The 13,146-nt window shown below is 43.8% G+C and overlaps 1 protein-coding gene across 1 annotated transcript in view; it reads left to right on the forward strand.

Annotated features, from left to right (window-relative positions):
* cracr2aa (calcium release activated channel regulator 2Aa) overlaps nt 1–13,146 on the forward strand; it is a 74,372-nt gene that overhangs the window by 9,154 nt on the left and 52,072 nt on the right. The window contains exon 4 of the mRNA XM_041215675.1: nt 12,167–12,313. Within this exon, the coding sequence (XP_041071609.1) occupies nt 12,167–12,313 (147 nt within the window). The remainder of the gene's footprint in view (nt 1–12,166; nt 12,314–13,146) is intronic.

The raw sequence follows: 13,146 nt of genomic DNA on the forward strand, positions 1-13,146 counted from the left end.
TCTATCTCTTCCTAAAGAATTCCCCCAGCGTGTGCACACACATACACACATACATAGACAAACAAAAGACAAACAGATAGATTCTCTCTGCAGAGATGGGCTTTGGAGGATGGGCATTATAAAATAAAGGATAAAGTCCATAGGGTTCCAATGCTGTCAACCTGGAGATCCCTTGTGTGAAGATGGGCCACTGGTCCTGATAGATGTCGGGAACCTCTCACTAACTGTTCTCAGCTTTGCAGGTCCAAATGCAGACTAGTTACACTCAGATGAGGGCTCTCTGGCTACAGGTTGATAGCCACACAAAATTTTAGGCAAATGAGAAAGGAAGCCAGCTGGGGTAGCTTTTCTTCCTCAGCTTGTTCCCCAACAAGACTGCCTTCAAAACAAGCAGGTTCACAACTTAAGTTTTTGTTCTCTCACCCATGTGATTTCCAGCGAGTTACTAACCTTCCCTTTTTCAGTTTTTTTTCTCCATCAATTAAAGTGATTACAGTTCAAAACAAACAACCAGATCTTCCCCAAGTACCATAAAGATCAGGTGATTTATTGGAAGAGGCCTGCTTGCTAACAGTCCAAGGTGAACTTATGACCTTTGATCTTAGGTTAGCATCCAAATGTCCAGATCATGCCATGTCCTTCCGGTTTGTGAAAGAAAAATTCAGTCTTGAGAGATATGATTCTAACACTGGCAAAGCCAGCATTTGTTGTCCATCACTAATTACCCATGAACCAAGTGGCTTGCTCAATCATTTCAGAGTTTAGAGTCAGCCACATTGCTGTGGATCTGGAGCAACATGCAGGCCAGACCAGGTAAGGATGGCAGATTTCCTTCCCACACAACATTAGTGAACTAGATGGGTTTTTATATTTAAAAAAAATGTGAGCTTCATGGTCACCATCACTAAGACTGGCTTTCAGTTCTAGTATCTTTATTAATTGAATTTAAATTCTACCAGCTGCTGTGGTGGGATTTGAACCCATGTCCCCAGGATAATAGCCTGGGCTTTTGGCTTACGAGTCCAGTGACATTGCCATTATACCACCCATGTCAATGCTTTGACCAATTAGAGTTGAAGCACCTGGTTTGAATTTGAACAAAAGCTTGGCAGTTAACTGTTCCCTGCTGCATTCTCCATGGCAATGCCTCTACCAATCAGAGTCCACTTGCCAACCAATCAGCATTGTCTTCTCATGCAGCATAAATTGTTGGTCCCTTTACTATTTATGGTTTTACAAACTGTCCTAATGAGTGCAAGAGGAAAAGCTTTGACAGCATGTCTGTGTTTTCAGCAACACTCAAGTTCTGTACCACCAAATTACTATTTAAAACAGAATTTTATTATGTATAAATTTTGATGCCTTCCCCATACCAGCTCATTCCATTTGCCAATTTAAAATCTATGATAGAATCTCATCCTACCTCACATCTTCCTTTATTTTCATTACTAACCCGTGTGACATGAGATGAAATACTCTGCTTGAACCCTAAATATATCACATTGGATGAATTCCAAGTGTCAACAAGATTTTTGATTTTTCGGAACCCATGGAGTTTCTTGTCACGTTGATGACAGTCTCCTCATCAGTGACAATCTTAAGAAATTGCTAATGATAAATAATTGCACCATGTCTTTAAAAAGAAGCTGATGAGTATTTCATTTCCATAGCAAATTTTCTTGAATCCCCCTCCCCCCCGCCACCCCACAAATCCCCTGTTTTGAACAGTCCATTATCATCAGTCAGGTTTTAACTCAACACAGCAATTATTTTTAGCAAAATGTATATCCATTTAGACATTGGGATTATGTAAAACCAAAGCTTGGGGGCCAGCCATTCACTGGTTCATTCCCCATGCCAATGCTTTGACCAATCAGAGTCGACGTGCCTGGTTTGAATTTGAACAAAAGCTTGGTAGTTAACTGTTCCCTGCTGCATTCTCCATGGCAATGCCCCTACCAATCAGGGTCCACTTGCCAACCAATCAGCATTGTCTTCTCATGCAGTATAAATTATTGGTCCCTTTACTATTTATGGTTTTACAAACTGTCCTAATGAGTGCAATAGGAAAAGCTTTGACAGCATGTCTGTGTTTTCAGCAACACTCAAGTTCTGTACCACCAAATTACTATTTAAAACAGAATTTTATTATGTATAAATTTTATGACAGCTGTGGCTCAGTTGGTAGCCCCCTCGCCTCTCAAGGTTCTGGGTTCAAGTCTCACACCAGGACTTGAGCACAAAAATCGAAGCTGGCACTCCTGTGCAGTACTGAGGGAGTGTTGCACTGTCAGTGGTGTTCCCCTTCAGATGAGACCTTAAACTTAAGGTCCTGTTGGCTCTGTCAAGTGAATGTGAAAGATCCCATAACATATTCAAAGAAGAGCAGGGGAGTTATCCCAAGTGTCTTGGCCAATATTTATCCCACAATCGACATCACAAAAATAGATTACCAGGTCATTATCACATTACTGTTTGTGGGAGCTTGCTGTGCACAAATTGGCTGGCGTATTTCATACATTACAACAGTGACAAAAAGGCACTTCATTGGCTGTCAAGCACTTTGGTACATCTGGTGGTGATCAAAGATGCTATCTAAATGCAAGCCTTTTTAATATAAATTATCAATAAATAGGTTACGGCTTTCCATATTTTCAGTGTAAAGCAGAAAGTATTTAATGTAACCTGGAACTGGCTTGGAATATAAAGGAAAGTTGGACATCATCTTGTTATCTTGGCTCAGATGATTTATGACTGAGTCCCAGATTACCAAGTATTTCCAGCACACAAATAGACCATTTGACTCTAACTGGTTTATTCTGGTTGTTGTGCTCCACATAAACCTCCTCCCAGTCCTCTTCATCTAACTCCATCAACGTAATATTCTATCCCTTTCTTCCTCACGTGTTTATCCAGCTTCCTCTTAAATGCATCTACACTATTCACCTCAATAATTCCATGAGGTAATGAGTTCCATATTCTCATTGCACTGCAAAGAAGTTTCTCCTGAATTCCCAACTGGATTTATTAGTGACTATCTTATATTGATGACCCCTAGTTCTAGTCTCACCCTCAATCTTCTTTATGGCTGCGCTATCAAATCCTTCTAACAACAACAGCTTGTATTTATATAGGGCCTTTAAAATAATAAACATCCAGGAACATGATGAAACAAAAATATGACATTGAGCCCCAGAAGGAGATATTATGTCACATAACCAAAAGCTTGATCAAAAAGGTGGATTTTAAGGAGTGCCTAAAAGGATAAAAGTGAGGTAGAGTCAGAGAGGTGTAGGTGTTCCAGAGTTTAGGACCCAGGCAGTTGAAGGTGTGGCCACCAATGGTAGAGTGATTAAATTTGGGGATGCCCAAGAGGCCAGAATTAGTGGAGCACAGATATATTATCATATTAATTATAATTTTATAATCTTAAAGACCTCTATCAAGTCATCCCTCAGTTTTCTCTATTGTATAGCTGAAAAAAAACGTTTTGTCAAAGCTTTTCGTCTTGCACTCATCAGGACAATTGCAAGAATACCAATGTTAGGGGAAGCAACAACTTTATACTGTATAAGAAGAGAGTGCTGATTGGTTGGCAAGTGTACATTGGTAGAGGCATTGCCATGGAGAATGCGCCAGTTAATGGTGACTGACAGTTAACTGCCAAGCATTGTTTGAAATTTAAACCAGGCAACTTGACTCTGGTCAAGGCATTGCCCTGAGGAATGAACCAGTGAATGGCTATCACTTATTTTGTTTAGCTGGTACAGTTGCAATGTGTGTACCTATTCTTTCTGTCTGCAATGAATGGTCCTGTGTCAGTTAATCTCCCTCACCCTCTAACCTAGCTCTGACTTTGTCTTTTGCTCCACCTGCCCCTCCCCACTTTTTCAACAGCATACTCCTACCTGTCTTTAGTTCTGAAGAAGAGTCATATTGGACTTGAAGTGCTAACTTTTGTATAAGCGTTGGAGTTTATTTCTGTAATAAAAGCAAAATACTGCAGATGCTAGAGATCTGAAATAAAAGCAGAAGGTGCTAGAAACTCAGCAGTTGTGGCAGCATCCATGGAGAGAGAAACAGAGTTAACATTTCAGGTCAATGGCCTTCTATAAGAACTCCAGTGCTTAGTTTGCTTTCCTATATTCCCAGCTAATTCAGATTTGATTTACCGGGTGTTACAGCCTTGTTAGCTAAGTTATGCAAAAATATTTGAAAAATGTAGCTTGCGATTTGCTTTTTTTTAATGAACATAGACAATAGAAAGATACAATTATTTGAATATTGCTGAAAAGGGAGACATGTTGCAAACGCTTTACGCCTCACACTCATCAGGACAAATGCAAGAATGCCAAATTTCAAAGGGTCTCAATAATTTGTTAGTACTAAAATTCACAGAGCTTTATAAAGTTTTACAATAAGCCATTAGTGTTCTGTTTCCAGACAGTCTTGCATTGAAAAATACTTTTGACCAATTTTTCCATATTATCATTCAATTGAGATGGAAATAAAATTTCCTGTTTGTCCAAAGTGCTCTTGTGATCTGGCATCAATTGTAAATAGCAGAAGTTTGCTCCTCCTCTGACAGGTGGATGGCTGAACCTCCTTTACGTCACTCCTCTCCTCCACCATCAGAGCAAGTCAGCCATTAACAGAAACAGAAATACCTGGAAAAACTCAGCAGGTCTGGCAGCATCGGCGGAGAAGAAAAGAGTCGATGTTTCGAGTCCTCATGACCCTTCAACAGAACTAAGTAAAAATAGGAAAGGGGTGAAACATAAGCTGGTCTAGGGTGGTGGGTGGGTGGGTTGGGGAAGGGGGGGGGGTGGTTGTTGGGACAAGCAGCCAGTGATAGGAGGAGATAACCAAAAGATGTCACAGACAAAGGAACAAAGAGGTGTACAAGGTGGTGATATTATCTAAAGGAATGTGCTAATTAAGAGTGGAGAGCAGGACAAGCTAGGTACAGATAGCTCTAGTGGGGGTGGGGTGAAATAAGACTAAAAGGGCATAAAAGGTATAGATAAACATTTAAAAATAATGGAAATAGGTGGGAAAAGAAAAATCTATATAAATTATTGGAAAAAACAAAAAGGAGGGGGAAGAAACGGAAAGGGAGTGTGGATGGAGGAGAGAGTTCAAGGTCCAAAATTGTTGAACTCAATATTCAACCATTAATCCTGGGCCATCCTTAGCATGCTGTCATTGTTTCTACTTCCTGGCAGTACCCAAGGCTGCAGAAAGAGGTCACTAAAGAAACACTGCAGCCTGTAAGCAATCATTTTCTATTCTTAAACATGCAAGTTGTTCTGTTGGAGGAGAAAGTGGTTGCTAACAATCTGTCATTTAGGTTAAAATAAATGAGCTTTGAGAAGCAAGGACAGCCAGCATCAATTTGTTCAAGGCAAGACATGTTTAACGAATGAATTGTTTTAAAATAATGAAAGCTGCAACAACAGGAATGCAACTGATATTGAATCACAGAATGGGCACAACACAGAAGGAGACCATTCAGCCTGCCGAGACCATTCCAACTCCCTGCAACAGCAACTCACCTAGTCCCACCCTCCTCCGCTCTCCCTGTAGCCCTGCAATTTTTTTTCCCCTCAGCTGCTCAGCTAAATCCCTTTTGAAAGCCACAATTCAATCTGCCTCCATCAGACTCTCAGACAATGCTATCTAGATCCTAAGCACTCTCTGTGGGGCAGTGGGATTAGTTTGGGATTGATACAGGGCTATGCGGAGAGAGCGGGGCAGTGGGATTAGTTTGGGATTGATACAGGGCTATGCGGAGAGAGCGGGGCAGTTGGATTAGTTTGGGATTGATACGGGGCTATGGGGAGAGAGCGGGACAGTTGGATTAGTTTGGGATTGATACAGGACTATGCGGAGAGAGCAGGACAGTTGGATTAGTTTGGGATTGATACAGAGCCATGGGGAGAGAGTGGGGCAGTGGGATTAGTTTGGGGATTGATACAGGGCAATGGGGAGAGAGTGGGGCAGTGGGATTAGTTTGGGGATTGATACAGGGCTATGGGGAGAGAGTGGGGCAGTGGGATTAGTTTGGGATTGATACAGGGCAATGGGGAGAGAGTGGGGCAGTGGGATTAGTTTGGGATTGATACAGGGCAATGGGGTGAGAGCAAAGCAGTGGGATTAGTTTGGGATTGATACAGGGCAATGGGGAGAGAGTGGAGCAGTGGGATTAGTTTGGGATTGATACAGGGGAATGGGGAGAGAGTGGGGCAGTGGGATTAGTTTGGGATTGATACAGGACTATGCGGAGAGAGCGGGACAGTTGGATTAGTTTGGGATTGATACGGGGCTATGGGGAGAGAGTGAGGCAGTGGGATTAGTTTGGGATTGATACAGGGCTATGGGGAGAGAGCGGGGCAGTGGGATTAGTTTGGGATTGATACAGGGTGATGGGGAGAGCGCGGGGCAGTGGGATTAGTTTGGGATTGATACAGGGCAATGGAGAGAGAGTGGGGCAGTGGGATTAGTTTGGGATTGATACAGGGCAATGGGGAGAGAGTGAGGCAGTGGGATTAGTTTGGGATTGATACAGGGCTATGGGGAGAGAGCGGGGCAGTGGGATTAGTTTGGGATTGATACAGGGGAATGGGGAGAGAGTGGAGCAGTGAGGTTGTGCTGAATGTCCTGCTGCTGACTTCTATGCCTCTTCGACAATCCTCTGAAATGCTTAATCAGTCCTCAGGGCCTTTCTGATCAACATGCTGGACATTGTGAATTTATGTTCCCCTCACATCCCCAATGTGAAAGCCCTTGGGCTTCCCCAGGTTGTGAAGGATTGGTCCTCAGATTCTGCCTTTTGATGATCACCAATCAGATCCCAGTGAAAAGTATACATCTTCCGTTTAGTGCAATAGCCTCTCATATCAAGAAAACGGCTGTTAGGATGCTCACTTAGATGATCAAAATGAAGCCTGCAGTCGGACTAACACATTGTGTCTGTTTTCTTCTGCCTCGAGTGAAGGGAATTGGGACTTAATACTGTTGCTGTGCAAATGTTCTCTTTTTTAAAATTTTATTTGTAAATAAACAGTGAACATGGGAGGCGGAGCACATACTCAGACCAGTGCCCGGCTGACATGTAGCCCCCACCACCCCCCCAACCCCGCCATATGTCAGATTATAGCCATCTTTTCTGGCCATCTTTTGCTTCATGTTGGGCTCAATACTTCCCACTAAAACAATCCACATGCTCCATGTGAAATCATTAGACTAGTGAACTGAACTAAAAAGAGAATTTTGGAGCCTGATTGTTGGCTTTCAGTGATATCCTACTTTCGCACAGATGGAGAATATTAAACCAGTTTCGACCTCAGTGAGGTACTTGCTCCTTTTCTTCATTCGTTCATGGGCTGTGGGCATCGCTGGCTAGGCCAGTATTTATTGCCCATCCCCAATTGCCCTTGCATTTAAGAGTCAACCGCATTGCTGTGGGTCTGGAGTCACATGTAGGCCAGACCAGGAAAGGATGGCAGATTTCCTTCCCTAAAGGACATTCTCAGTCTGATCACTCTTGTTACGTATTGTTACGTTGCATCTACAGAGACACAGGTCATTGAGCCCAACTGGTCCATACAATGCATTGATGAGACCACATCTGGAGTACTGTGTAGTATTGGTCTCCAATTAAGGAAGGATGTAAATGTGTTGGAAGCAGTTCAGAGAAGATTTACTAAGCTAATACCTGGAATGGGGAGAGAGTGGGGCAGTGGGATTAGTTTGGGATTGGGCAGGCTGTCTTATGAGGAAAGATTAGACAGGCTAGGCTTATATGTGCTGGAATTTGGAAGAGTAAGAGGCGACTTGATCGAAACGTATAAGACCCTGAGGGAATAAAAGCAGAAAATTCTGGAAAAACTCAGCAGGTCTGACAGCATCTGTGGAGAAACAGAGTTAACGTTTCGAGTCTGTATGACCCTTCTTACCAGCATCTGCAGTATTTTGCTTTAATCTAAGATCGTGAGGGGTCTTGGCAGGGTGGATGTGGAGAGGATGTTTCCTCTAGAACTAGGGGTCAGAGTTTAAAAGTAAGGGGTCGCTCATTTAAGACAGAGATGAGGAGAATTTTTTTTCTCCGAGGGCCATGAGTCTTTGGGACTCTGCTTCCACCACCTTTTGAGGAACAGAGCTTTTGAATGTTTTTAAGGCAGAGGGAGATAGATTCTTGATAAGGGGGAGTGAAAGGTTATCGGGGTAGGTAGGAATGTGGGGTTGAGGTTACAGTCAGATCAGCCATGATCTTACTGAATGGCAAAGCAGGCTCAAGGAGCCTAGTGGCCTACTCCTGCTCCTAATTTGTATGTTTGTAAGTATGTATGCTGATGTTTATGCTCCACACAGGCCTATTCCCACCCCCTTTCATGTCCCACTATCAGCAATAACCTAATTCATTCTCCCTTCGTGTAGTTATCTAGCTTCTGAAATGCATCTATGCTATTCACTTCAGTTACTCCTTGTAGGAGCAAGTTCCACATTCCCATCACTCTCTGGATAACAAGGTTCCTCCTGAATTCCCTATTGGATTTATTCATGACCATAATATGTATTTTCTCTAGTTTTGGTCTCTCCTGTAAGTGGAAACATTTTCTCTACGTCTACCCTATCAAACTCTCTCATTATCTTAGAGAGCTCTATCAGGTCACGGAGAAAAGAGTCCCAGCCTGTCCAACCTTCCCTCATCTAATATATCCTCTCCATTCTGCTTTCATCATTGCAATTGTTTTTCTGCACCCCCCTGGTGCCTCTATGTCCTTCCAATAGCACAGAAATCTGTTCACAGTACTCTAAGATGTGATCTAACCAAAGTTTGATACAAATTTAACATAACTTCCCTGCTTTTCAATTCTGTCCCTGTAGAAATGAACCTCATTGTTTAGTTTGATTTTAATTTTTAATGGCCTTAATAACGCGTATCATTATTGCTGGTGATCTGTCTATCTGTAGCCCCAAATCCCTTTGACCCTTCAGAACCTGTATTAAACATGACATGCTTTAATTGTTTTCCATCTTGTCAATGTCGGTGCTCTAACTGCTCCATCAGATGACAGAGAAACATCTAAGGTGCAAAGCATTGGATAAGGTTGGTCAGTGCAGTCGTGCCTGACAATTAATTCTAGGGACTGCAATGGAATCCAACATATGGTGGTTCACAAGTTGCTGTCTGTTTTGCAATCTAGATTTAATGATAAAAATCAAAGCGTATTATATAAAATAAAGACAAAACAGTAATACTTTTAAGATGGGAGCTGAATTAAAGCTTGTGTGCCTTGACCCAATTATCAGCTGCCCTCTACCCCTACTTAATTTCCCTCCATCGTGTTGTGTGGCACTACCACCGTGCTAAATGGGATAGATTTCGAACAGATCTAGCAACTCAAGACTGGACATCACTGAAGCGCTGTGGGCCATCAGCAGCAGCAGATTTGTACTCAAACACAATCTGTAACCTCATGGCCCAGCATATCCCCCACTTTACCATTACCATCAAGCCTGGGGATCAGCTCTGGTTCAATGAAGAGTGCAGAAGGGCATGCCAGGAGCAGCACCAGGCATACCTAAAAATGAGGTGTCAACTTGGTGAAGTTATAACACAGGACTACTTGCGTGTCAAACAGCGTAACCAGCAAGTGATAAACAGAGCTAAGCGATCCCACAACCAACAGATCAGATCTAATATAAAAACAAAATACTGCAGATGCTGGAAATCTGAAACAAAAACAAAAATTGCTGGAAAAACTCAGCAGGTCTGACAGCATCTGTGGAGAGAAAGACAGAGTTAACGTTTCGAGACCTTATGACTCTTCTTTGGAACAGATCAGATCTAATCTCTGCTGGCCTGCCACATCCAGTCGTGAATGGTGGTGGACAACTAAACAACTCACTGGAGGAGGAGGCTCCATAAATATCCCCATCCTCAATGATGGAGGAGCCCAGCACATCAGTGCAAAAGATAAGGCTGAAGCATTCTCAACAATCTTCAGCCAGAAGTGCCGAGTGGATGATCCATCTCGGCCTCCTCCAGAGGTCCCCAGCATCACAGATGCCAGTCTTCAGCCAATTCGATTCACGCTACATGATATCAAGAAACGGCTGAAGGCACTGGATACTACGAAGGCTATGGGTCCTGACAATGTTCCGGCAATAGTACTGAAGACTTATGCTCCAGAACTTGCTGCACGCCCTAGTCAAGCTGTTCCAGTACAGCTACAACACTGGCATCTACCCAGCTATGTGGAAAATTACCCAGGTATGTCCTGTACGCAAAACGCAGGACAAATCCAACCCAGCCAATTACCACCCCATCAGTCTACTCTCGATCATCAGTAAAGTAATGGAAGGGGTCATCAACAGTGCTATCAAGCAGTGTTTGCTTAGCAATAACCTGCTCAATGATGCCTAGTTTGGGTTCCGCCAGGGCCACTCGGCTCCTGACCTCATTACAGCCTTGGTTCAAAAATGGAAAAAAGTGCTGAACCCCTGAGGTGAGGTGAGAGTGACTGCACTGACATCAAGGCAGCATTTGAGCGAGTGAGGCATCAAGGAGCCCTAGCAAAACTGAAATCAATGGGAATCAGGGGGATTGGAGTCATACCTAGCACAAAGGAAGATGGTTGTGGTTGTTGGAGGTCAGTCATCTCAGCTCCAGGTCATCACTGCAGGAGTTCCTCAGGGTAGTGTCTTAGGCCCAGCCATCTTCAGCTGCTTCATCAATGATCTTCCTTCCATCATAAGGTTAGAAGTGGGGATGTTTGCTGATGATTGTGCAGTCATCAGTGTGCAATGTTCAACACCATTCGTGACTACTCAGATACTGAAGCAGCCCATGTCCAAACACAGCAAGACCTGGACAATATCCAGGTTTGAGCTGACAATGGCAAATAACATTTGTGTCACACAAGTGTCAGCCAATGACCATCTCCAACAAGAGAGAATCCAACCATCGCCCCTTGATGTTCAATGGGGCATTATCATCACTGAGTCCCCACTATCAACATCCTAGAGGTTATCATTGACCAGAAACTGAACTGGACTAGCCATATAAACACTGTAGCTACAAGAGCAGGTCAGAAGTTAGGAATCGTGTGATGAGTAACTCACCTCCTGACTCCCCGAAGCCTGTCCACCATCTACAAGGCACAAGTCAGGAGAGTGATGGAATACTCCCCACTTGCCTGGATGAGTGCAGCTCCTACAATACTGAAGAAGCTGAACACTGTCCAGGACAAAGCAGTCCACTTGATTGTCATCCCATCCACAAACATTCACTCCCTCCACCGCCGATGCACAGTAGCGGCAGTGTGTACCATCTAGAAAATGCACTGCAGGAATTCACCAAGGCTCCTTAGACAGCACCTTCCAAACCCATGACCACTACCACCTAGAAGGACAAGGGCAGCAGATAGATGGGAACACCACCACCTGGAAGTTCCCCTCCAAGTCACTCACCATCTTGACTTGGAAATGTATCGCCGTCCCTTCACTGTCACTGGGTCAAATTCCTGGAACTCCCTCCCTAACAGCACTGTGGGTTATCTACACCACATGGACTGTAGCAGTTCAAGAAGGCAGCTCACCACCACCTTCTCAAGGGCAATTAGGGATGGACAATAAATACTGGCCTAGCCAACGAAGCCCACATCCCGTGAATGAATAAAGAAAAAAATCCTGACTGCTTTACATATTGGCTCAGGCGATCAGTTAATGTGGGGGAGTTGGTGGCATGCTGGTAATGTTATTGGGCTAGTAATCTAGAGGCCCCAGGCTAATGCTCTGGGAGACACGTGTTCAAATCCTGTCACGGCAGCTGGTGGAATTTAAATTCAGTTAATAAATCTGGAATTGAAAGCTAGTCTCAGTGATGGTAACCATGACAGCTTTAATAGATTATCATCAAAAGCACATCTCATTCACTAATGTCCTTTAGGAAAGGAAATCTGCCCTGCTTACCTGGTCTGAACCCAGATCCACAGCAACGTGGTTGGCTTTTAACTGACCTTTCAAAGGGGCTAGTAAGCCACTCAATTCAAGGGTAATTAGGGATGGGTAACAAATATGGCCTTTCCAGTGACACCCACATCCCAGGAAGGAATTTTTAAAAATGTGTAAATATCAAATAAAATTGTGTATTTTTCAGTCAAAGGGAAATCCAAAACCTTTGGACACAACTGAGAAAAGATGATTCGTATTTACTGACTCATTTTGAGGAGTTCCTGGCGAAGGTTTCCATTCAGATTCAGGAGTCCAACAGGGAAAGGGAAATGATGGAATGTGCTCTGAAAAGGTTTGTTTGAGTGCTAAAAATCTCCAGCCGGCTTACTTACAGAAAAGGGTGAAAATATTGTATCTGTTCATGGATGACCTGAAATCTTGTTCCATGTTACCAATTTAAACTACTCCAGCGATAAGCAGTGCTATTTTATTCGTTATGTACTGATACTTTCAATAGAGGTACGTGAGGTGGAATTTGATTGAGTCGACAGGACCCCCACCGGCACACTCGGAAGTTGGTGAGATCACTGAGCAAGTGGGAAGGGGCTGGTCAATCACCATCGTGCAGCAGCCAATTAGTAGGAGAAGAGAAGCCTGGAGCCACCCAATTACATGTGGATGGTGGGCCCATTTGCTGCACCTGTCTCTCCAATAATGGTGCCTCTGCTACCTGCAGGTACCTCCCTTGGCGCTGCTCCTCCAATGCTTGTGTGTCCAACATATTTGTGATCTCCATGGGACTATTTTTAACCCTTTCACTGGCTATTGGCCTGGATTGAAAGTGCTAATGTTTGCCCCTCAGACTGTTCCACCCCCTCCCTCTCTGATCTATGCCCCTCAGACTGTTCCACCCCCTTCCTCTCTGATCTGTGCCCCTCAGACTGTTCCACCCCCTCCCTCTCTGATCTATGCCCTTCAGACTGTTCCACCCCCTTCCTCTCTGATCTGTGCCCCTCAGACTGTTCTACCCCCTCCCTCTCTGATCTGTGCCCCTCAGACTGTTCCACCCCCTCCCTCTCTGATCTGTGCCCCTCAGACTGTAACCTTGTGAACTGTGGAAGGCAGTTCCAAAGTGGCTGACCTTTCATCTCTTCAACATTGGCAGCAGCTTTCAAGGTCAGGGAC

This window comes from Carcharodon carcharias, chromosome 21, assembly GCF_017639515.1.
Source record: "Carcharodon carcharias isolate sCarCar2 chromosome 21, sCarCar2.pri, whole genome shotgun sequence".
Taxonomy (NCBI): domain Eukaryota; kingdom Metazoa; phylum Chordata; class Chondrichthyes; order Lamniformes; family Lamnidae; genus Carcharodon; species Carcharodon carcharias.